The 25,542-nt window shown below is 50.8% G+C and overlaps 1 protein-coding gene and 1 long non-coding RNA gene across 6 annotated transcripts in view; one reads left to right on the top strand and one right to left on the bottom strand.

Moving 5' to 3' along the window:
* The window catches only part of FLI1 (Fli-1 proto-oncogene, ETS transcription factor), a 139,866-nt gene extending 122,784 nt beyond the window's left edge, over positions 1–17,082 (bottom strand). Inside the window, exons 1-2 of one of the 5 annotated variants that reach the window (XM_018043321.1) lie at positions 16,877–17,082; positions 15,593–15,700 (exon numbers count right to left, since the gene is read on the bottom strand). In XM_018043321.1, coding sequence (XP_017898810.1) covers positions 15,593–15,658 — 66 coding nt within the window. In that variant the 5' untranslated portion in view covers positions 15,659–15,700; positions 16,877–17,082. Of the gene's footprint in view, positions 1–8,252; positions 8,553–9,027; positions 9,092–9,736; positions 9,822–15,592; positions 15,701–16,876 lie in introns of those variants that run through there. The other 4 variants (XM_018043323.1, XM_018043325.1, XM_018043322.1 and 1 more) reach the window with 4 other exon arrangements.
* On the top strand, positions 9,650–10,868 carry LOC106503729. Its single transcript, XR_001297439.2, has 2 exons — positions 9,650–9,881; positions 10,429–10,868. It is a non-coding gene; the product is annotated as an uncharacterized LOC106503729 (long non-coding RNA).

The raw sequence follows: 25,542 nt of genomic DNA, 5'->3' as shown, positions 1-25,542 counted from the left end.
AGAAGCAGTAAAGACATCCGGCTCTTGTTCGTTTATGTAAAGCTTTGTGCCTGGCAATAGCTTTCAGTGTTTAGTTGAATGAGCAAATGCATGAGTAAGAATTAAGTGATAAATCCCTAAAGACGAACTCTTCAGGCATAAGAATTTCAACCTAGGGAACTTCCCTGGTGGTCCAGAGGCTAAGATTTCATGATCCCAGCGCAGGGGGCCTTGGTTTGATCCCCAGTCGGGGAACTAGATCCCACAAGCTGCAACTAAGAGTTTGCAAGCCACAACTAAAGATCCTGCATGCGGCAACTAAGACCCAGCACAGTCAAATAAACAAAAATTTAAAAAATAATTCCCTCTAAATACATGCATTGATATACATTATAACAGCGTTGACAACTCACAAACTGGATAATTTTATAATATCAACCTGTTTGTTTTCACATTTCTTCTACAATACTGCAAAACTGTTCACTCTCAGACTCCTTCTAAGGGAAAATCAATGAATTCCCATGAATGAGACCTCAGAAGTCTCCTCTTGGATCAGTAGATGCCAGTAGACACCTGAAACCCACGGCTGTCTAGAAATGCAGGGTGGAAGCTCCCATGGCACCTGTAACACTGATCACCTACACGTGTACACTGGGGTGTGACACGGTCTTTCACTCCCAGGGACACATGGCACCGACTGAGAAAACGGGCCCTGCGGTGGGCAATGCATTTCACATTTCAAGTCTGCATTCTCTTGGAAGTGAAAACTTACATACTCTGGAATTTTGATCATGACCTAAACGGCAGGCACATTGCTCCCCAAAGAGGGAAAATACCTCAAATATTCAGTATTTTGGTTCATTTTTGTGGGTAGAAGCCATTTTGAAGCTGTTGTGAAGTAGATCTGAAGGATCTGAAAAGGCGTCTGAGCACCTGATTTCTGGTCGTCCCTGGAAAGATAGTGATGTCACCTAGGTTTTGGTCTGCATGGGTGAAATGTCAGTATTTCTAAGTGAGAGGATGGGCCCGGCCATTCATTTTCCCTATGAAAGTATGTCAGATTTGTCTGAATTTCCATAGAAATTGGATTTGCGTTTCAGGAAACAGCTTTTCCTTTTGTCTCTTCTCATTTACTATCTGCTGACTCATTCTAAAAAGGAACTAAGTTGGTAGCCCAGAATGGATGGCCTAGTTGAAAAGACAGCTTGTGGTGAAGTCTCTAGAACACTGTGAGAGAAGACGCAATCAGAGAAGGGAAGGAGAATCATATTTTTATCGGATCTGGTGAAATAGAGTTTCTCCTCTCTGTCTTGACTCCGTATTTAATAAACAAACAGCTGACAACATAGTCTGGTGGCCTGAATCTATGACTGGTTGTCTAATCCTTTCTGCTACTTAATTCTTGCGGCCTCTGATAAGTGATAGAGCCACTTTCAACTCTATTTCTTTTTCGTTTTCCATCTCCTAAGGAGCAGGATGAGACTAGGATGAGATTCCATTCCTGACAAATTTTTACAGTTATACAGATCAACCTTCTATTAAAAATTTTGTGATTCCTCTTTCCCACGTGTTTTGCAAGACCCAAATTCTCTCTTACAGTATTTAAGGTCGTCCATAATCTATTCCATCCAATATTTCCACTTTTTACCTTCTCCTTCATATGCCCCACGCCCCCCCCCCCAGTAGTCTACTTTCCTAGAAAGCCCTTGACCCATATCTTCCTGTGCAAGTCCTACCCATCTTTCAAAGTCAAGGTCTACCTGGGCCAAGAGGCACTGCGGCTGGTGTGAAGAAAAACAAACAAGCATTCTGGAAACAGAAACACACTGGGCTTGAAAACCAAGTATGTCACCTACTCGCTGTTATCTTAGGGTTACTGCGCCTCTCTGAACTTTCATTTCTCCCTGATAAAGCAGAGATATGATGATACTACCTCCCAAAGGGTCGTTGTGAACATTAAATGCAAGGATGAATGTGAAAATGCTTTGTAAACAGAAAGGGGGAAACACATGACTACTTCTGTCTTTTCTGTGTCTCTCCAGTTGAAACTGCTCTTTCCTTCTACTGCACACACACTACTGCATTCTGCTGGGTGTGCACGCGCACACACACACACACACAGCTTCTCCTCCTGCTATGTCTCCCGGGCAGGAGCCCTTTTGCCACCAGCCTGGTGTCTTGATAGCATTTAGTACCTAGTTCAGCCCCTGCCTAACAGCCATGCAGCAGACCTCCTGACCTGCATTAATACAGGTGGCATCAGCTTATGATGCCCATGAGACCAAGGTGACAAGTTCCCATAAGACCAGCTCGCTCTGCGCAGAAAACGGTTAATCCATAGACTGTGTAATTCTCTCAAATGTCCAAGACACCTGTCAAGATGTCCCTAAGGGTGACAATGTGGGGATAGACAAACCCCATCCATTGCCTCTGGGGGAATATCTCAAAGTCTGGGCCACTGATGTTGGGTCTATCAGGTCAGTAGAAAAAGTAGAGTGACATTATTTAGCAAAACTGTCCCACTGTTTTGCTTTCCTGTGAATGGGAAATACAGATAAACATCAAATGCATCCCATGAATGGGATGAACACTATAGATAAGTATCATTGAAACAACAGAAAATGAAACAAGGTATAGTTTTCTGCAGAGAGAAAGACACCTGCATAGCTCTGAGATTTCAAAAAAACCTATTATGACTGGTTGAAAATTTTGTGAGTGTGTGTGTGTGTGTGTGTGTGTGTGTGTGTAGATAGAGGCCAATGTCCTTTAGTCTTCTCCATTTGTCACAAAGCAACAAACAAAAGATAAGACTTAGAAAAACTGTTTCAAGATAGGCCAAAAAAGAAAGACTTGTTATTCAAAACAAAACAAAAACATTATTCTCTACCTACATAATGCAACTGTTCATCTCAAATAAATGAAAATAGTAGATGTTTTTCCTCCCAACCCTAAATAGTTAGGTCCTAATCTGAAAATCTTTTTATCAAGCTTCAGGCAGGATAAGACTTTTCCCAAGAAGACAAGGACCTTGCTGAGGGCCTGAATGTTGACTTACAAATAGGGGTATTTTCTGACATTTGAGGGATGATAAAGGCCTCAGACCATTAGAAATCCAGCCTGATGGTTCAGCATCATAAAAAATTTTCCAACCTTTTTCTTTTGCTGGGACAACTCGATGCTAACATTTGTCTAATGTTGCATTTCTTAAAAAAAAAAATAGATTTGGTTTAAATGAATCACTTTTTAAAGCCAGTGCCAAGTTAACTGTTTGACCCCAAATAAAAGGAGACATTGAAATCTAAATCGTATATAATGCAGCTGTTATTAAAGACCTACTTACTACACAGACTAGAAGGCAGACCCATAAGATATGTTCTAATGCATCTGAATACATTTTATTTCAATAGTCAAATATTCAATTATTAAAAGAACTGAAATAGTAATTCAGCCTACCTGTCCCTGGTCTGTAAAGGGGCCTATTTGCTATTTAAGTAAAATACCCTATTTCTTTTTGTCTCCTGGTGGTAGAGACCTTGTTTGTCTACAGAAAGAGGAGGATATGTTTTGGAGAACAGTTATGTAAAAATCCTATACAAACATTTGAGATTTTTTCTGAAGTATGGAAATACATTTCTATTAAATAAGAGAAATAGTCTTTAGTCCAAACTGTCAGATTCTCCACGATTTTTTTAATGACTTATCTGCCTCTCTCTCTCTTTCTCACACATACACACCACTTCCAGGATCCTACAATTCATAATAATGTAATGAAAGCAAATGAAATGTTCCTAGTAAGTGGAAAGAACACTGGCCTGAGGGTAAGGACCCTGCATTCTCACCCTGACTCTGTCACTAGTCAGCTGTGTGATCTTGGATAATTCAGCAAACACCTCTGGGCCTCAGTTTCCCTCCCATAAAACAAGGATATGGAGCTAAATAACCACTATAGCTCTAAAGTTGCAGTCCTGAAAGCCTGAAGTGGGACAGCAGCAGATGTGGGGAGGAAGCTTTTTTGGTAGAAATTATTCAGGAACAAAACAGGATTCACCGCTTGGTGACTCCCCAAGGGAGGCAATTCTCTGTGGTCACCAGAGAGAGACACAGCCTGTTGTGCCCTGAGTTTGCGTGAGTGCAGGTGCTATGAAGGTTAATTAAAGGCGCAGGTGGGGGAACAGTTCACTCCCAGAGTGAAGGCAGTGTCCACTTTTAAGGACAGAAGTAAAGCCTTTGTTCCCGGGTACCCCTCACTCTGCTGCTTTCTTCCAGCAGGCCCATCCTGAAGTTTTCCAACTGGACACACAGTGTCCGTGGCGACTTGCCACCTGGGCCAGTATGGCTTATGGACTCTGATGGTCTCAAAGCCCAGCTGACACTTCAGCCCTCCTTTCCCATTTTGTTCTCCCCACATGTACTGTTGTGTGGTGCAGTGCTTTCCCGAGGTAAATGATGAAAACTGACTGTATTTCTGCTTACCTGGGACTCTGTCGGAAGCACCCTCATGACCATCCTGGCTATCTAACCACATCCCTGTCTATTCCCTAATCCGCTTTACTGTTCTTCAGAAGACGTATCAGGTTGGACACACAATTATTTATGTATGTGTCTGTCTCCTCTGCCAGAGCATAATGTCCAGCAAGGTTTTGATTCCTATCTTGGTGGCTCAGACAGTAAAGAATCTGCCCGCAATGCAAGAGATGCAGGTTCAATCCCTGGGTCAGGAAGATCCCCTGGAGGAGGGCACGGCAACTCACTCCAGTATTCTTGTCTGGAGAATCCCATGGACAGAGGAGCCTGGCGGGCTTCAGTCCATAGGGTCGCAAAGAATCAAGACATGACTGAGCAACTAACACTTTCACTTTTCACTTTAGCCTCAACACATAAAGCAGAGCCTTGGAACATAAGAGACACCTAATTAATATTTGTAGAATTAATGAAAGATGTATATAATAAATCCAGACCTATGAACTGATTTTCTGGCCAATCGATCCCCACAAGCCCTATCCCCAAGGAGAAAGTCAACTAACATACAGTCAATGAAGGTACCAAACTTTATTGAATCCTTACTGTGACTTAAGGCAAGAAGGGACTTTGGCTCCACTTTACAGATGAAAAAACTGAGTCTCCCAGAATGGAGACTGAGCCTGGGTTTTCTGACTCCAAGTCCCCAGTTCATTTCCCTATACTATTCACATCATCTACATTTTCTCTGATTGCTTCCCCATCTTTAATGGTAGCATATGTACGGACTGAATCAAGCTTCCATAGATGAAATAAGCAGACTCAGTTGAAGACTTCCTAGATCTAAGATGCAGTATTTGAAACCAGGTCATTCTTAAAGCAGCAACCAGTATCACGTGCTTTTCAACAACTGATAGCATCACCGTGGGGGAGCAGGGCGGGGTAAGGTGTTGTTCAATATTTAGACGGACTTGCCTGTGGCAAATGAAGAGTGGAAGGGCTCCAGCAAATGTTGGTGCTCCCAACGTGATGTGCAGAGCCTTCCCAGGAGACATTCTTGGAGAGAAGAGAGCATGATACAGAAGGACTTATTATAACAAGAGTGATGAGGTTGAGATTTGGTAATCACAAAATAAAAAGCTTCTGCAAAAAACTTCCCTGGCAAACTGGACCAAATAGCTTCCCCAGTGATGAGACCCAGAGGTATTCTGAAATGTCAACATGCTTTATAGATGAAGAAGAAATACGCAGGTGCATAAAAATCACATCCCCAAATCAGTCAAAGATGATGTGTCAAGGCCATTCAAACTGCAAACACACATTCTGGATTTCTGTCTACAAATTCCACAGCTGCTGTCTTCTGAGCTCTCTCAGTCTAGAACTGGATTTCCTGGACTTGGAGATCCATGTTCTTGCAAGAGCACATGAGCAAGATATCCCAGGAACTGAAAGGATTGGAAAGATACTATTGAAGAGGTAATTCGGTCCCACTCTTTCACTTTTACAGAGTCTGAAGCTCAAACTGGCTTCGTGGACTGTGCATCCTTCCTCACACGGAGACCAGAAGTCCTGGGGCCTCTCCTTGTCCACGTCCTGTCCACACACAGTGATGGAACCCCTGTGGGAGTGGGGTCTGGGAACCCCAAGATCCGAAGGTCACACATGAACAGGAAACTGTGGCTTTCACACAATTTAAATACCAAAGTATACACTAAAGACTCAGTCCTTCAGAACGCTGGGCAGTTCTGAATGCTGGGCAGAAGATGACGACCCGAAAAGCCACTGCTCTGCTGGTCGGCCTCATATTCAGGCAAGCTGGATGGGAGATGGAGGGTGCCTCAGGGGACGGTCTGCATGGACTGACGGGCTTCCGTCACCCCTGCAGCAAAGACGCCCGTCACCCCCACTAGGGTCCTGGCCTAAGCTTGCTCTCACTGCTGGCCATGCCAATCCCTGAGTGTGCATCTAAAGAGGTTAGCACATTCTGGGTACACAGACCACAGCTTCCTCCCTACCCTCAGGGCCTGTGCTGAGAGGTCTGAGCATCAGCGAGACATTGCTTCACTTCTCCTTAGGGTGTCCACATCAAGACCCTGGAGCCATCTTACCACCCTTCCGGGTCAGAGGGGGGCCTCCTGGGTCAGTGGCAAGTGTCCTGGTGAGGGGAGTTTTCTAGACTGGAGCATCTTATTACTAAACCAGACATACCGATACTCGAGACTCTTGCACACACCCACCAAAAGAAGGGAGACAGACATTAAATGACCAGTCACAGGACCCCCATCTACTGGTTCCCCCCTACAGGAACCTCATCTCCTCAACTGACTCCTCACCCACACACTTTAAACTGGAGGAACCCAGACTCACAGAGGCTCCTTTTAACCCAATACAATCAGTAATCTCATCTCCAGATTTTCAAGTTCCTGCTGTTGGTGCCTTTTACTTAAGTCAGCATATTTCAAACTCTCAGAAGAAGAAGAAAAAAAAAAAACTTAGAAAATAAAACCACTACCCCACCCAAATGATAAAAATCTCTTAAATTCTCCAAGCCCAACATCTGAGCCTCCTCTTACTCAACCCTGAACAAAGATTTGATTCCTTTGAGTTCGGGGAATGGTGGGCTCTGCCAGTCCCCTCCTCACCAGCCTAATAGATTTTCCAGACCAGCTCGGGCTTGCAGTTGTGGGGTAGCCTCACAGCCAACTCCTGGTCCCATTCATTCCTCTCGGTCGTCTAAGGCCCGTCACAGTAGGGGCTGTCCCTCCTCTCTGCTCCTAACCCCACTTCCCCCTTCCAGAGGGAGCAGGCAGTGAACCCTCCTGAAGTCTGCGGTGAAACCCAGACCCTGACCCGTCCCTCTGGGCTGCACTTGGCAAGCAGGACCCGGGCGCGAGACGAGGGTAGAGGTGGGAGTAGGAAGAATCCGGCCACCTGGCAGCCCCCAGGGCGGCCGGCTCAGGGCTGCTCCCTTTAGGAGGGGCGGCTCCGCGGGCGAGGGACCCTCCTCAAGAGGCGGGAGGGAGTCCTGCCCCAGAGCTGGCGCAGCCCGGGAGTGGAGTGCGGGAGCCGGGCGTGCGGAGAGCCGCGCGAGCCGTCCGGGAAAGTGATGCCGGGCGGAGGAAAGGCAAGGAGAGTCCGGCCCGTTAGTCCCGGGGAGTCGGCAGCTCCCAAGCGCCAAGAACCCGGCAACAGAAGTACCAAGAGGAAGGGAAACCGGCCCGCGCTGACATGTAAACAGGGCTTCCACCCGGAGGAGCCCGCGCACACAGATCCCCGGACACACTCACTCGCACCCTGATCCGCCTGCAACCAATCCACTTGCCCGCCCCTGGGCCCACCCGGCAGGGGACCCGGCTGCTGGCGGCTGCGCGCCCGCCCCCGCCGCCTTCGGCCTTGGGGGAGAGGAAGCCGCCGGCCGCCGGGCGGGTGCCCAGAGCCGGGGCCGGGGTGCTCGGCTCGCCTGGTGGCAGTGGGGGCCCGGGAGGTCTCCGGCTCCCGGCTGCGATGGGCGCCCGGCTCCCCGGGTTTCACACCGCCGGCCCCGCCCGCACGCAGTCCGGCCGGCAGCGCCGTGGGAGGGGGCCGGGCTCCGCTCGGGGGCAAGGGGTGTGGGGGAGATCGCCCTCGCCGCGGAGCCCGGCGGATCGCCCCCGCCTGCGAGACTCGCCACCGGAGCGCGGGAGGAGACGGCGCGAAGCCGGGGTGCGGAAGGGAGGGAGACTGGCCACGTCTTCCGGGACCCCGGCGCCCCGCGCCCAGCTTGCCCGCCGCCTCGCCACCCCAGCCGGCTCTGCGCCCACCGACCGGTCGCTTACCTTAATAGTCCCGTCCATTTGGCCAAGTCTGCAGCCGAGCCCCCCAATATTCCACACATTGACCCGGTTACAGCCTGACCTCGCAGCCCCTTCGGATTAGCCCGGCGCGGCCTCTCTGGCGCCCTGGGCCCTCCCTGCGTGCCCCCCGCGAGCGCCCTGCCCTCGCTCCCCGGTGCACGTTTGTTGTTGTAGCGGAGCGAAAAAGAGACAGTTAACCGGATGAAACTTTTTTTTAGCTAATTTTGGGAAGTGACTTCACTTTGCGAATGGGGAGGAAGTCCTATCTCTCTCTCTCTCTGTCTCGCGCTCTCTTCTCTTCTCTCCCCTCTGCTCTCTCTCGTCTTCCCTCCCCCCACACCCCCTCTTCGCCCCCCCCCTCCGGCGCTCCTGCTTTTCGCATCACACACACTATATAAATATATGCGGAGATGCCCAGATACATTCATGCGCTGCGCACACAGGATACTTGTTCCCGGGAGATAAGGGCGAGCTGGGAACAATGCCGGGGTCCACGCCCGGCGCTCGCGCCCTGATTCCCAAAGTCTGCACGAACCCACCCCGCCGCCCCCCTCCCCAACCTTCCCCCAAAGTCCAAGACCGAACGCCCTTGGCCTCCTTCCTTTTCCCGGGGCCGTTGGCCGAAGGTGGCCCTCCTGACTCATTCACTTTCCGTTTCTTCCCACAGATACGTTCATTAATGTCTTTTCCAGCCTCAGTCAAACTTTTTTTGGGGGGCGGAAGAGTTTACTGGGGCTAAGGATAACTTGGAGCCTACCGCCCGGGAAGATCCGGACGCAGACCGAAGGCGACCGACCATTCGAAAGTGCATCCAATGGGAAGTTTTTCCACTCCGGGCCCTCGGCTGCGGAGTCGCACAGACTCGCGGAGCAGCCGCTCACCCAGCGACGCGGACGGCGAGCGGTTTCGGACGGACCCCGGCCGTCGGGGGCGTGGACTCGGCTCCGAGCGCTGCGAGCTGAGGGACGTCCTTGGGGCGGCGCGCCTCGGCCCTGGGCTACTGGAGAGCTCCCGGCACCAGCGGAGGGCTGGTCCCTGCGGCACCCCAGGCCACCTTTCCGCGCCTCCTAGGTCAACCCCCTGGCGCATACCCCCGACCCGATGGCCCAGGCCCTGGCGCCCGGGTCTGAGCTGTCCAGGCAATGCCACCTTGGGCCCCAAGAAACCTACGCTACTACGAGATGATCCGTCCAGGCTGGCCGGCGGGTCTGCAAAGCCCAGCAGGCAGCATCCATGAACCGCCCCAGACTCCTCGCGGGGAGACCCCCGATGCTCCAGACCGTCACCCCATCGAGTCCTGAGGCCAGCCTCCCCTCGGCCCGCCCTGCAGGACCTTGCGACCCGGAGGCCTCCCGGGTCCCCCAGCACTAACCCCCTCCCGCTCTAGCTGGGGGCACGGAGGGGACCCTAGGGTGCTCTCGACCTGACTCCTCGCTTCTTTCTCCCCGACTTCCGAAACAGGTTACCTTGTCCACGCTCTCCAGACCACGCTTTGGACTTTCTCACTTTTATTTAAGAGTCCATCCGGAGAAGGAGGGGAAAAAATCCAGAGGAGATCCGAATCAATTGGAAAGAAAAAATTTCAAAAGGGTGTCCACAGCGACGAAAAAGGTGACTTATTAATTCTTTATTTCTTCAGGAGCACTTGAGCCCGAGAGCTCGTTGGCCTCCCTCCCTCCCTCCCCCCACGCCCCTCTCGAAATTAGCCTCATCAATTCAGCTCCAATTTTGGGTTCGAATACAGACACGGGTCTGAACGTGACCAGACCTGGAGTGGCGGGTGCAGCTTGCCAGCAATTGAGACTTGGTGTGTGTAAGGGGGAGTGCGGTGGGGGGATGCGGTGGGGGTTGGAGGGGGGCCGGGCCGGCCCCCCCCACCTCCTGTCTGCTTCTCAATCCAGGGGTCTGCTCGGGGGCTCCCCTGGGACCGCCACATCTGGTTACCGCTAGCGGGGTCAGTCCCCCCCTTGCCTGGGGCCACCAGTTCTGGAGTTCAATTAAAAGAAATCAGGCTTAACCCTTTCCTCCCCTCGGCCCCGCCGCCCGCCCTCTCACTCTTCTCTTCAGCGTTTCCACATGCTTTCCAGAGAGGAAAGAGGTTAAAGGGAAAGGAAGAATGAATTACATCCTTTCAAACCCCAAATTGTTTCCTTTTCAGCCCAGACTTTGCCGACCTTCAAACGACAACAAGGCTTTCAGGAGGGCGCGAGGAGACCGCTTCCCACCCAGATCCGACCAGAAAACCGGCACCCTCGGCCACATTCCCCCTCTTGCAGGCAGAGAGAACGCCACTCTACCACCGGAGGCCCCCTTCCTGGCGCTGGGCAAACACTCAGGCCCTTAATGGCCACCGCAGGCCAGCCAGCGGCTCCCCTTTCTACACTCAGTCCTCCCCCCAGTACTTGAGAAGCTACCCCTGTGGCAAAACATTGGCCAGGCAGCTCTTCCCAGCTCCTACCCCAACAGCTAATAACAGACTGCATTCCCTGCTCTGGTCAGTAAGTCACCCCAACATCCCTCGTACCCCCTCAACTCCTTTTAGCAGAAGCTGCCTCTCCCCTTGGGAGAACTCAAATGAAGACTTGCCCTCCTGTCTGAGCTGTGGGACTCAACAGCACTTTCTTTTTCTGCCTGTAAAACCAAAGCTTCTGGCAATTTCGTAATTTTGAAGGTGGCGGGGAGGGGGAAGAGGCTGGCATTGGCATAGCTGTCATCCTTTAGTGAGTCACTGACTGGCATTGATGCCCTGGCTTTTGGTATTTACCAGCCCCTCCATGAGGAGCTCCTGCCGGTTCACAAGCTAGTCTTCCCAGAAAGAAGAGCCCCCACCCCAACTCTGAACAGCCGTCAGAGAGAATCTGAGCCTCCTTGCAACCCATGTTGGCATGGTGGTGGGCAAAGCTGCCCACTTATGTAACTCTGGGTTTGAAGTCCCACTCCAGGGCTGCTGCTGCTTTTTTAAATCCCGAAGGGTGAAAGACGCCCTAACCAAACACAACAGTAAACAAGTCTGCCCTGTTTAATGTGGTTACCACCAGACATCTGGAAAGATGGTTTGATCCTGGCAGCTCACATTGTTTTCACGAGCAGCCAAAGAGAATATTTCGAATGTTTGCATTGAGACAAATTGATAGAGAGCCTGTGGGGAGGCGGCTGCAGATGAAAACTGTCTTGGAGCTAGGCAGGGGGGAACCTCTCCCCTTCTCTTGGCTCTCCCCACCCCTTCTCTATTTTGACCCCCTCTTTTGCCCTCTCCCTTTCCCCTCTCCTTTCCCCCTCCTCTCCTTCCTCCAGGCCCAGCTAGGGGCTGGTTGGTTATCCCAGCCCACACACTTGCTCACACCCTTTTCCTGGCTCACCAGAGACTGCCCTGCCTCTCGCTTTTCCAGACTGGGCAGGATTGGTGAGCAGCACCTGGTGCCCGCTACCATCCTGCCCACCCCACCAGCCCCTCTGGCTTTCAAGTCCGAGGAAGCCCTGGACCAGCGCTTAAAACAAAAACTATCCACTGGGGAAACGGGGGGAGTGGACTAACCAAAAAAACAGCCCATTACATGGTTCTAAGTCTAAGGTCACTTGCAGAAAGCATGCCCAGGGGGGCGCATATTCTGGAAACCTTAGGACTTGGGGCATTTTTCACTGCCAACTGTGGTGGGGTGACTTGCCTCTAACCATCCGCACGCACTTGACAATATTTTCAAAGATGCGGAAGTCCTGCTTCCCCCGGGAGGGGAGCGGCGGGGGTGAAACGTGTCTTGGCTCGCTCAATGTCAGCCCTTTTGACCCGGTCAAGACTTTTCCAGACGAAGCTTCCCCGGGTTTCTTCGGCCCCGGCCCCGGCTGGGGGTGGGAGGACGCGACAACCAGAGCCGGGTCCCTGGGGTGCCTCCAGACCTCGGGACAGCCGGTCACTTGAAACCCCTGAAAGATGCCAGGCTTGGCAGAGCGTGTGGGGCGGGTCCTTCCCCCTCCGGCCTCCCTCCTCGCGGCCCCTCCCGTCCAGCCGCCTCGGCGGGTATTCGAACGGGCAAGGCGGGTGGGGGAGGGGGACGCGGGGGAGGGATGGGCGAGCGAGCGCCAAAACTCCAGACTGCACAACTGCAGCTTCAAGTGTCTGGCCCCTCGCTCGAGGCCATAATTAATTTGAGATTTATTTTTATTGGAGAACTCGAGTCTCGTCTGACCTTAGCCAAACAAGGCAGCTCGAGCCGCCCCCTGGACGCGCTTGAATGCCGGGGAATATTTCTGCAGGAAGGCTCTGCAGGCGCGCCTGCTTTGAATTTGTTTCTTAGACTTCATCTACTCACAGATTGAAGGAAGATTTAGAGCCTCTGCCGGCCCGGCCCGCTCCCCACGCTCGTTCTTGCCTTAGCGCCAAGAGGGTTCAAAACTCTACGTGGGAGGCCGCGGCGGCGGGAGGGCCCGGAGGGGGAGGGTCTCTGCGCCCCGAGCCCGTGGCGCTCCCGGGCCGGGTCCCCAGACCACGCGGCGTCGAGGAGGAAATCCCAAGGGACTCGGAGACTGACCAGAGAGCGCAGGCTGACAAGAGGTGGAGACCAGCCAGGTGCCGGGACCCTCACCCGGTGGCGGCGCCTGGATGGGGGGCTTGGGGGAGGGGAGAATTCGGCCTCTCTCAACCTCCAGCCGCCGGCCTCCTGGCCACTCCAAACAGCGTTCAAAGTACAGACCTGTGTCCTTGAAGCGCCGTTTCAGGACCTGCCGGCCAGATGCTGCCCCTGGGCCGTGCCGCGGCGAACATTCTGGCCAGCCTCCTCTCCTCTGATTGAGGGGGTGGGGGGGGTGTCTCCCCCAGGATGCGGGGTGGGCTGAACCAGCAGGCGGGTTGGTGGGGGAGCGAGAACTAGCAGTCTGAGACGGAACATGGAGGACCCTGCCAGTCTCGAGTGGGGCGGCTTGGGGCCTTCAGGGATGCGCTCCCTGCGCTCGGACTCACAAGTGCCTTGTTCCGTGCGGCACCTCGCGAGGACCAGGTCCGGGTTACTCCACTGGGTCTCCTGACCCTCCCCGTTATCAGCAAGTGGAACGTCCTGCTTGGACGTTCGCACTGGGAAACCCGGCTCTGTGGAGTTTGCATTCTGGCTGTGCACGTACCCGCTCTGTGGCCTTGAACAGTTTGCCTAACCTCTCTGTGCCTCAGCGTCTTCGTCTGTGCGTCGGCGGCGTTTTAAGAGGATCTACCTCAAAGGGCTGTTGTAAAGCTGAAGTGTTTAGACCTCGCCTCGCAGTCAGCACAACTTTGCCCTCCTTGTTTGTGTCTTGGCTCTGTCCCTTGCAACCTGTGTCACGGTCACCTCTCAATGCCCCAGTTTCTCATTTGCAAAATGGACCACCTCCTAGGGTTGTTATTACTATTCAACAAGTTAGTACAGATACAATGCTGTCCCCCTTTTCCCTTGCTCTTTCCAGCCTCAGGCTCGTCCTACACACTCTCCTGCGCGGTCTTCCTTGAGCACTTGGGATCTAGATCGCTGCCCCGATGCAGCGGGCACCCTTGGTTCTCCAGGGTCCGGCTCGTGTCCTGCCTCCTGGGGCCCGGGCGCCTGGACCCCCGGGGTTTGTCAACAAGCTCGGAGCCGAGTGCCTGAAGCGGAGTGGCTGGGGCTTGGCAGCCAGGGACTGTTTGTGCCCCTCTGGCGAATGGCAGGCGTAGGGAGCCTGCGGAACAGACCCAAGATTGTCCGCGCCACGCGGACCACTTGCACTCATCAATGCACCCCTTTGTGCAACAATACAAACTTTGTGGCTGCTGAAAAATCCATTTTTTCCCCTTGAAAAGAGCTCCTGAGGCGAGCGGCTCCCCTGGCGGCCAGAACTCTTAGACTGCCGCCCCCAGCCCCTCCCCAGTGGCCGGGCTCGTTTGCCGTCTCTCTGACTCTTGGCCCGGAGTCAGGCTCCCGGGCTCCCTGAGGTTTTGGGTCCCCGGGTGTGTGCACACTCGAGGGGTCCCAGAGGATGGGAGAGAGACGACAGCTGCCCGCCCCGGGGCCCTTTGCAGCCTTAGGGGCAGAGCCGGGAATGAGAGCTAGGTCAGCCGTGCCCCGCGTCCCGGGATCGGTGGACTGGGAGGGGTGACCGCGTCCTTAACCTCTCGGGAAAGCTGGACACGGCGAACCCAGCACGCGGTAGTCTAACTCTGCTCTGCCACCTCCTGGGAGACACCGGTCCACCCAGCCGTAGCATCCACTGATTCAGTAGTTTTTCATTCACTTATCACGGCGAGATTAAACACCCCTTCTCCACCAATCCTCCACAACCTGGCTTCCCCAAAGTGCCTAGAGACAGCTTCAGACCGCTGGCGGGGAAAAAGCTACTTGGTGTGAACGGATTTCCCTTAAGAGAAACAGGAACAGCGATGGACGCATAAGTGGCGCCCCCGGATGAGACCCGAGAGTGCCCACGCCATGGAGGTTCCGGATTCCTTCGGACGGTCACTCCACGGGCCTTAGCGGACGCTGGACGCAGAACGGTGTGCGGGGAGGGGGCGGCGGGGGTGGAAACTCTAGGGGCGGAGTTTCGAGGAGTGGGCGGGGCCGAGACCCAAGAAGTTGGGAGTACTTTTGACGAACCGCAGTGGTCCTTCCTTTTCCGAGCTGGGGAGGCTCTGGGCCGCTACCTGGAAGGCGGGAGGTCGCGCCTGGGCGGCGAGAGGACCTCCCCGCGGTCCCCACCCCGGGCGGGTCCTCACCCTCGGCCCCGCCCCGCCGGCGAATTTTCACTAAACGTGTAACCCAGATGTCCTGGCCTCGGTTTGTTTACATTCTTGGGAACTGTTGTGGAAAAGGAAAAAAAAAAAAACCTAACTCCCTTCGACATACTGTCAAATATAGGAATCTGCGCTTTCGACAGGCCGGTGGGGCCAAGGAAGCTGGGCTTGAGGACTGGGGACTCTCGAGCTGGTACGAAGAGCGCGCCGCGGTCACTCGCCTGCATCCACACGCATACAAGGGCACGCCCACACCCTCACACTCGCGTCCGCGCACACCCTCAACTGGGGGAAACTGCTGTGCGCGGCGCGGCGTGGGGCCACGACCTACAGGGGCCGGACGGTGGCCCGCGGGTCCCCGTGCGGGTCTGGGCTTCCTTGCAGGGCCCTCGCACACCATTCTCCCAACGGAAGCGGCCAAGAGTCTTAGTCCTCAACCAGGGATCCCCCATCCGATTTAGTTAGGGCCCCTAATCTAGACACACCTGCAGAGAGAGCGGTCCGTGGCCCCCACCGCTTTAACCGGAAAAGGAGAAAGGGACTCTAGGTCTGGGCAGAAGGTGGAGGGCGGGCTGAGGTGGAGGTGGGGGGTCATTACCTGTTTAAAGACGCTGTCATGTCTTACCTTGACGTAAGACGATGTGTCAGGGACTGTCTGAAACATCCTGGGTTGGTGAGGAAGGGTCAGGAAGGCCCAAGAACCAACCTATGTGGAAGAAACCTCAGTCACTGGCGAGTGGAGCAGGGTGAGTCCGTGGTGGGTATGAAGGGAGAAGGAAAACAGAGAGAGGGCAGGAAAGCTGCAGGGTGGGGGGTGTGACTCCAATCCACCTGGACTATGGAGGGAGGGTGGGAAGCAGGTACCCTTGCCCTTCCTATGCTTCTGTCCCCCAGGCTGCTGGCTAAGGGGTGTCTCTTTCCTAAAGTCCTGTAACCTCCTATGGGCAATTGTAGACACCCTTCTCCCCCAGGGCCTTCCTAGTTTGGTACCTGGAGGTGCAGGGGGGTAGGAGGGTGCTTCGGCCAGAGAAAAGGTGGCAGCTAGTATAGAGGTGGAACTCCTCACCAGTGCCACTGAAGGCCCCAGGAAACAGATATTTATAGAGTTGCCAACCCTGGGGCCGTGGGAGCACAGATCGTCTGCTTGACCTACCACCCCTAGGGCTCCGCCAGTGACCCTCTGTCTCCCTCTTCCCTGCTGGGGGGCCACTTAGAAAGGTACCCTGGCTAAGCTTCCAGAGGTATACAGAGGATTTCCCAGAGTGACTCCCCTCACCAGTTTCAGAAAGAAAATAGGGTTTCCTGCAGAGACAAAGACAATAAATGAGGCGGCCTTGTTTCTAGTGGCAGGGGAGATGCTGTCTGAGGCTTGAATATTTGGACTGAAGGAAGCGAAAACTGCCCTCGGGTGCCAGGTGCCTCTGCTTGAGTGAGTCTCTCTTCTTGTCCAAGTCTGGCCGCCGTCCCTCTCCTCTTTCTTCCCTTTCTCTCCTAAACCATCTCTAACGTGGCAGGGTGCAGCTTCTACGGCAGCCAATGTGTTTCTGATAAAACACTTTTCTCCCCACTAACAAATTCCAGCTTTTTGGCTCCTGAAGCCACAACAGACATACATATTCAGGGACCAGGTACATCTCTCCCGGCTCCTACATTCCCATGCCCGGTTCTCTCCCACCGCCCTCGCTCCAGATTCGCCCCATTTTCTTTGAAAGTTGGAGTGAAATCTGCAAGAAGAGAGAGCAGGAGAGGGGGGAAGCACAGAAAAGAAAACCCGGGAGAGAATGAGAGAAAGAAAGAGCCCCGAAAGCCTCTTGGCTGCAACTCGAGCAGGCAGCTGGGACTCTGCATGGCCCCTAAAGATCCCGAACCAACAGACACCCACCTTTGATACCCCTTCCTGCTCCCCTTCCTGCTCCACCAGCAGGAGCCTGACTCCAGCAACTCCAGGGTGTTCAAGCTCTTGGTGCGAATCCTCTGCCGCTAGACTCCGGACCCTTGGCAGAGCGAAATTAAATCTGCTGGCTGTGACTTGTGCCTTTATTTCCAGCGTACCCAGACAGGCGCCCTCAACCCCAGCACATCCTCGGGACTTCAGGAACCGCTAAAGTCTATGCGTCTCCTCCCCTCCAGCCTCTCTCCAGCTCTCTTGGTCCCACTCCCGCTTCCTCTCTCTTTTCCGTCTTTTAATTTGATTTCCGTTTTCTTATCAATATCTCAAGTGCTGTCTGATAAATTGTTCTAATGGACAGCCACCCATCTGCCCCCAGCTGCTTTTCCAGAGACACCCCCAGCCCCGCCGTGTTACTTGGAAATGTCCAGGATCACCATAAACCACCATGTTTCAAAAATGTAGAGACACACAGCTGAGTCCAGCAATGAGGGGAGGTGGAAACCAGGACCTTCTTTAAGCTGGCTATTTACTTTCAAGTGATTGCAATGCAAATAATTAGTCTTTACATTTAAACAAGACGAATGACCTCTATTTTGGCTTTTCAAGCCCTTAGTTACTTCTTTCTCTTGTTTGATCCTCCCCAGGTATATCCCTCCTGATTTACATTTTCTAGGCAGCATCTCTAAGAGCAAAGTGGATTGTGTTAGGGAACCAAGGCTATTATGGGATTTTGATTTTAAAATACATATTTAAAAACACTCTTGCTCTAGCACAACATTATAAATCAACTATACTTTAATAAATAAATAAATAAAAGATACTTTGGTTAAGGAGTGGTTTCTGGGTCCTCAGATTTGTGTTTCCTTGAAATTTGAAGGTTGCTCATTCATTGCTTGCCTTCCACTGGTAGACCTGAGGGTCAGATTTGTGGGTTCATTCTCACAGAGCATTTCAGTTGCCCTATTCCAGGGCCACTTTCCACAGACCTGGCCTGGCTAATGGTCCCCTCCAGCCTGGGCCATTTTCCACATCCTGGGCTCCTCTCTCCAGAGCCTCCTGTAAAAGGGAACACAGCTCACCAGGCCCCAGACCAGAACCTTGGGGTGGGGGTGCAAGTGACAGAGAAGGGATTGGAGGTGACAGGTAAGAGTAGAGGCTACGCCAATTGTAACAGCAAAACCTCCAGCTCTGTGCACCTTTGAGAATTAGTTTCTTCAGCCTTCCCCTCCTCTTCCTTCCTGGGGTATCCAGATCGGGGGCTACTTCGGTACACTGGACACTGAAATTTTGTTTAGTACCAGCTCCCTCGTCTCCGCCTCCCCGATTCCCCAAACTGACTCTGGAAATTTCTGACCGAAAGGTAATGGCTTGGATTCCGTTTCTGGAGAAATCACGCTTATCACCCAGATCTCCCCATGTGGGGGGTATGGACACCGGCGGCAGGGTTATTCATTATTTCCTTCTTAACAATATCCCGATTTTTCTCTCCATCCCTCCCCCAAAGCTCAACATATTGAAACATTTTGCTGCTTAATAAGAGCGGCCAGGGAGAGCTGGGAGGTGAAAGGCCAACCCTGGACCGTGACTGGGGCTGCTGGGGCTGCCGGGCTCTCTGTGCTGACGGCTGGGCTGCCCCCGCCCAGCACATTCCTGGCCACGGCTTAGGAAAACAAGACAGCGCTGGGGAGGGGTAGGGGCTGAAGTACCAGGGCCATGGCCCCGTGCTTTGGTTCTTGGGATTCTTGGAGAGCTCGTCTTCCCTTCCAAAGGGAATAAACACTACTGCACACAGCCATGGATAAAACAGAAGGCGCTTCGTTAGGTAATAATTCTACACGGATGTCATGCATTTCAAAGTAAGTTCTTTTTAAGAAAGTTAGAGATTTGAAAATGAAGAATGAAGACTTCTGCTGTCATAGAGGAGATGAAAATCTAAACAGATTGTCTAACTAATGCCTCACCACCCAGATTAGGTCTTTCCATCGTTGGTCCTTCCTTTGCTTTCTGTTTCCCTCCCTCCCACTCTTTCTCCTTCTACCTTCCTTTTCTTGAAGGTGACTTCTAAGAGATCCCTTGAGTACCTGCCCCTAGATTTTTAGCCCTTTCTTCTTTATGTTTTCAGCGTTGGTGTTACATCTTTATTTGTAAAGATCCTCTGGAGTAGGAAATGGCAACCTGCTCCAGCAGTCTTGCATGGGAAATCCCATTGACAGTGGAGCCTGGCGGGCTACAGTCTATCAGGCTGCAAAGAATCAGACATCACTGAGGAACTGAGCACATACATGCACACATACTGTCTAAGATTTGCTCCCTTCATTAGACTATAAGTTCCCTGAAGGCAGGAATTGAGTCAGTTTGGATACTCAAGTTTCCACACTGCAATTGACCAGCAGAGAAGTAGAACAAATATTTAGCTCATGCAAGCTCAGTCCCGCAGTCTTGTCTGACTCTTTGCAACCCCACGGACTGTGGTCCTCCAGGGTCCTCTATCCATGGGATTTTCCAGGCAAGAATACTGGAGTGAATTGTCATTTCCTACTCCAGAGGATCTTCCCAAGCCAGGCATCAAACCCATGTCTGCTGTGTCTCCTGCATCGGCAGGTGGATTCTTTATCACTGAGCCACCTGGAAAGCCCAATTTTTTTTAGCTACAATCCTCCTTTCTGACCAAAAACTAAAGAAAAAATGCAAAACAAATAAACCATCACATTGTCATTAAGGAAAAACTAACAGGAAAATTATACCTGAGTGAGCAATCCTGATTCATTTTCTGCTTTGCAGGGTTACATGAAATCAATGCTCATGTATTGGATTCATTTTTATATAAATGGCTTAACCAAGGAGCATGTGATCATCCCTTTCGCCAAGTGCTCTGGGTATGGTCAGCTGGTGGAAGTATCCCATCTCTGGGTTTGGTACCAAACTCATCAGGGTTGTGTGTGTGCATGGAGGGTAGGGATAAGGACGTGCATACTCATGGCTTGAGCATGTTGTCCTATCTTCTACTTTTCTGGTAATTTTAAAAGTCAACAATGGGCATTTATCCCAAGGGTCATGCAAATAATAAAATCTTGTTGGTCCTGGGGAAACAGATGAATTGAGAACGAAGTGAAGAATAATCTGGAATCCCTTTCAGAAAGGGTTTCAGGGCTGGACTAGACCTGGAAACCTGCCTTGTTTGTGAAGGTATGGGGCTGGTGTGGGGAGGGTTTGGGATGCCCAGAGAGGAAGTGCCTGTGGCCCTAACCATGCTGTCTGGGAGCAGAGATGGAATGGAAGTAGACCCAGGTTCCCTTATCTTCCTGGAAGACATGACCAACTCCCTTTGTCACTTGGAGCCTTCGACAGGCCAGAAGAAAATTGCTGAAACGGTAACAGCTGCCTTAAGAAGGCATGAATGAGAGGAGGATGAGGGGAAAGAGGCAGGAAGACTCAAGAAAGCCCTTGTCCCTTCAACTGTTTTCAAAGAAGAGGTGGGAACTTTCTTGCTCTGGGTACCGGCCTGCACCAAGCTGCTTCCTTGGGCTGTAGATGTGCAATCCAGAGCTTCGGTGGCAGGTGACTCTGGTGTGGAACTGAGAGATCAGGCCTACCACACTGGGCCATCCATGGGTTGTAAGCAAGACAATTCAGACTAGCTTTCTTATTTGGCAAATAAGAGGGAAACGATTTGATCATCACCCGATGCCTTCCAATCAGAGCATGCTATAATTCTGTGAGATTATTTAACCCGGGAAAGGCTGTGAATCAAAGGCAAATTCACACGCTAGGGTTTAAAAGTCAGTTCCAGTCCTGGTTCTGCTCCTGAAGACTGGTGTTAGGAGCTGAATGGTGTTCCCCTAAAATTAATATGCTAACACTCTAATTACTTTTCAGAATGTGACTGTATTTGAAGATGGGGCCTTTAAAGAGGTGAATAAGGTAAAACGGATGAGCCGTAATCCAAAAGGGCCGGGGTCCTTATAGTGAGGCTTCCTAGGTGGCGCTAGTGGTAAAGAACCCGCCTGCCAAAGCAGGCGATGCAAGAGACAGGTGTGATTCCTAGGGAAGATCCCCTAGAGGAAGCATGGCAACCCACTCCAGTTTTCTTTCCTGGAGAATCCTACTGACAGAGGAGCCTGGAGGGTTACAGTCCATGAGTCGCAGTCAGACACGACTGAAGTGACTTAGCACGGACACACGTCCTTACAGTAGAGGAGATTAGGACGCAGAAATGTGGGAGTGCAGAAGGAAGACCAATTGAAGACACAATTGAAGAATTGACCAATTGAAGAAGGTGTCCAACTGCAGACCAAGGGTAGAGGCCTCGGGAGAACCCAACTTGCCAAAACCTGGATCTGAACAATCTAGTCTCCAGAACTACGAGAAAAGAAATTGTTTAAGCCACAAAGACTTTGGTATTTTCTTATGGCAATCCTCCCAGACTGGTACCACTGAAGAATGGTATTTTGCTATGATTTGGTTTCTCCAAGCAGGTAAAAGGAATTGACTATGTTGATTCAATGTTTCTAGAAACTGCTGTGATGATCAATATCTGTTTATTGTATATCCCCTCTGTTTGGGGCCATGTATGGCCTTGTGTATAAAGCAGTGTTCTTGTCTTTGGGGTTCATTCTGCCCTTGGTAAGGTCCAAAACCACACTGAGTTTCAGTGTCCTGTATGGTTTTTTTTTTTTTTTTTGCCTTTGCTCCTAATAATGAGGAGGAAAGGAAGGAAGTTGCTTCCTGCCCTTCCAAGACGCAACTTCAGATTTTATAGCGTAGCCAGAGAGGGATTCTGCCCCAGATAAGATCCAAAACCACATTGAGTTTCACTGTCCTGTATGGATTTTTCTTTTATTGCCTTTGCTCATAATGATGAGGAAGAAAGGAAGGAAGTTGCTTCCTGCTCTTCCAAGACGCAACTTCAAATTTTAAAGTATAGCCGGCGAGGTGTCATGCACCTTATCTCTCAGTGTCTGTGTTCTCTAGTGGACAGACTGCAAACCTAGATTGAGCTCCTAGAAATTGCAAGGAGAGAGAAGGGGCGGGAAATCTGCCCAGGGAGATAAGTCCAGGAAATAGAGGCAGTGAGTTGAACAGAATGCATAAGTAGAGCAGTCAGACTGACCGGGGCTCTTCAGGTTTGTGTGATCTGATTGACTCTTTGGTTCCCATCACATCACAACACATACATGCACTCACACACAAAGGCACATTCGTACATATTCTCAGTGTAAAAGAGGATCTGCCTTAGCATGAGCAGCGTGGGATGCACAGCAGGGAGCATCCAGAGCCAGGGTGGAGGATGACTGGTGCTCAGCCACCCAAACAGGTATAAGAGAAAGCGCCTCCCCCAAATGACAGACTCACCCCTCACCCCCACCTATACATTAAACATGTGTAAAGCTTCCCACGGCTAGGGATGAAGAGGTGAGGTTATTGGAGAATGAATGGGACCATGCTTTAAAGCAAAGTGGTGCTCTGAAGACCAAAGATTTTTTATATAGTTTAGATTTATTCTTCTACAGCTCTAAGCAAGTTTTCCCTCCCTTTAAAATTGTCTCTTCATGGATATCAGTTAACTAATTTTATTTTAGGAGATAATCTCTGAGGTCTTTGCCAGCTTTAATTTTCATAACTCTAAAAACTCCGGTGGCTCAAACAGTAAAGAGTCTGCCTGCAGTGTGGGAGACCCGGGTCTGAGGCCTGGGTCGGGAAGATCCCCTGGAGAAGGAAATGCCACCCACTCCAGTATTCTTGCCTAGAGAATGCCATAGACAGAGGAGCCTGGGGAGATACACTCCGTGGGGTCACAAAGAGTAGGACACGACTGAGAGACTAACTTGCACTTTCAAGGAGCATAGCACTAATCCCATCTGTGGTCATAGTTTTCCAGGTTATTGGGAGATGGTCTCCTTCCTTGCTTCTGTTTATAAACTGTAGAATGTTTCCTTTTTTTTTAATAATTCCAGTGTGATTCCAGATAAGGTGATGTTTATTCATCACAATGAATTAAATCATTCATTCATTTGTCAGGGGTGGGAGGATGAGTCATAAAAAGGACCTGAATAGTATCACTTTGCCATTTCTGAGAAGGCAAAGGCTTGCAAAGACTAGGTCGTCTTTGCTCTATCAGTCTGGTCTCTGTGGCTTCTCAGTCGTGCCCAACTCTTTGTGACCCCATGGACTGTAGCCCGCCAGCCTCCTCTATCCATGGATCCTCCAGGCAAGAATATTGAAGTGAGCTGCAGTCTGGCCTTACTCAACCCTAAAAAAGAGGAAAGAGAACAGAATTAAAAGAAAGCATCAGGTTCAGGACCTCTTGTGAAAAGAGTTGCCTTCACAGTTTAGAGGGGTATGAATTGGTAACTAAAGGGTTTGAAACATAATTGCACAGAGTGGGGCAGCTAGTCCATCTCCTTGCAACTTTGAGGTAGAAGATAATTGCGTTGGTTGAAAAAAAAAAACCTTTGGGGTACCCTTTGAGAAAAGTGCCACAGAAATGAAAGTAGACTTAACCTGACTGCCTACGATAGGATAGAGAAATAGGATTCTGTATTATTTGCCCTCTTCCTTCCTTAATGACCCTAATTTAATAAAAAGAAAAGATATGTGTATATGCATAACCAATTCACTTTGCTATACAGCAGAAACTAGCACACCATTGTAAATCAGCTGTACTCCAATAAAAATTAATTTTAAAAAAGAAAAGAAAAAAAAAAACACAGAAAAAGCCAAGCTGGGCCAAGGCCAATACTATTTGATATGAAGGTCTTTGGCTGTTTTTTTAATGAAGACGATAGTAGTGGGGTGATGAATAGAAAATTGAGGAGAGATATTAACAGTATTGGGCTTTCCAGGTGGCACAAGTAGTAAAGAACTCACCCACCAATGCAGGAGACATAAGAGGTATGGGTTTGATCCCTAGTTCAGGAAGATCCCCTGGAGGAGGGCATGGTAACCCACTCCAGTATTTTTGCCTGGAGAATCCCATGGACAGAGAAGTCTGGTGGGCTACAGTCCATGGGGTCCCAAAGAGTCAGGCACGACTGAAGCAATTTAGCACCCACGTATAAACAATATTCCTCATATTTTAACACCTGAGGAGAGTCTTTTAAGAATCGAGAGACTTTGGGCCAAGCGCTTCCAACTTCCAGGGGAAAAAGATGCTATGTAAATACTTGCCTGATCAAATACTGGTCTGAAGTGTCATTATTATTATTTTGGTGACCTTCAGCTTTGACAGACAGTGGACTTTGGAGTCCTGAAGAGAGTATGGCTGCTCAGCATCACTTCAATACGCTCAAAACAATGTACCCCACTAAACACAATAAACACTGGAGACCCATCGCCTGCCTTGTGAGTTCCTCTAGGGAACCTGGCTTTCTTAGATAAGAGATCAAAAGTGGAGGGTATGTTTTCATTTTCTTGGTGTGTGTTTTTAAATCAGACTTTGTGAAATAAGATGTCTCCTAGAATTCTGGCTAAGGGCAATAGGAACATAGATGTATTCCAAATCCTATTTTATCTTTGTAAAAGATCAGACTGGTGGGTGGCATGTAGATTAACTGAGTATTTGATTCAGGAATTCTCATTGTTTCGAAGAGATCTGTAAACTGCTCTTGGAAAAAGAAAGAAATTAAATGTCACTCTCTGTGCAGCTTGTATGGTGCTACCTTGGTTCTCTTTTACAAGAATTGTCCAGAACACAACAGGGCGGTGTGGAGTGGACCTTGAGAGCATAGGGCTCCCCTTCAAGTGGGCAGTGTTCCTTCCTGCCCGCTCTCGCCCTCTTCCCCAAGTTCTGACCAGAGAGTGAGATGGCCTGGGTGCAGCAATCAGAACTTGCTTGATTTCAGTCCAGCTAGTCCCAGGGTGCTTTGTGAACTCAGCTGGCCACCTCTGCTGGCTGGCTTGTCCTTTGAGGTCCCTACCTTTTTCAGTCCAGGAACATTTTTATCTAAGGGACACCAGCAGCAAAAAAATCAGAATCAAGCAGCAGTGTGCCCACCAAACATTGCTCCCGTTAGCTGGACAAGTGGGCAATGGGCAACATGTCTTCAGCTACTAGTTAGGGGGGCAGGTACCCCAATCTTTTTACACACCCCCAGGTGATTGCAGTGTGAAGCTACGTGGAAGCCAATTTCTTCACTGCCTTAGAAATTCCTCAGGTCAGAATACCAGCCAGGGCGACCATTCAGCAAGTTGTTTGGCTTGGTTTCCTTGCAGGGACTGACAGGGGTGGGTGATAATCACATTTTTTTCAGTTGGGCGGTCCTTTCGATCTGGAACCAAAATAAATTTTGGCCTGCATCTCGAGCAGAGAGACTAGTCATAGCTGTGGGGCCCAGGACCCAGTGATGATAAGGACTAGCAATCTTGAGTGCTTATCTCCTCCTGTATCTGGCCTTCTTGCTTCTATAAAGTAAATCGGGAAATCTCACCGCAACAGGCTTTCCTGTGAGGAGGCTGGCATTTCCTGCCTGCCCCAAAGGGGACAAGGATGGAGGGAACACATTGCTGATGCTGAGGCCACGAACTAGGTGATTTTCAACTGCAAAGCACCCACCGAGATCAACAATGATGTACGTTTGAGCTACAGAGGTGGTTATTTTCCAGACACATTTTCCACATGGTTTCCTATACATGGAATAAGAAAAAAAGAATCCATAATT

Source organism: Capra hircus, chromosome 29 (assembly GCF_001704415.2).
Source record: "Capra hircus breed San Clemente chromosome 29, ASM170441v1, whole genome shotgun sequence".
In the NCBI taxonomy this organism is placed as follows: domain Eukaryota; kingdom Metazoa; phylum Chordata; class Mammalia; order Artiodactyla; family Bovidae; genus Capra; species Capra hircus.
Note: the sequence above shows the minus strand (reverse complement) of the source record. Positions and strands in the feature narration are given on the sequence as shown.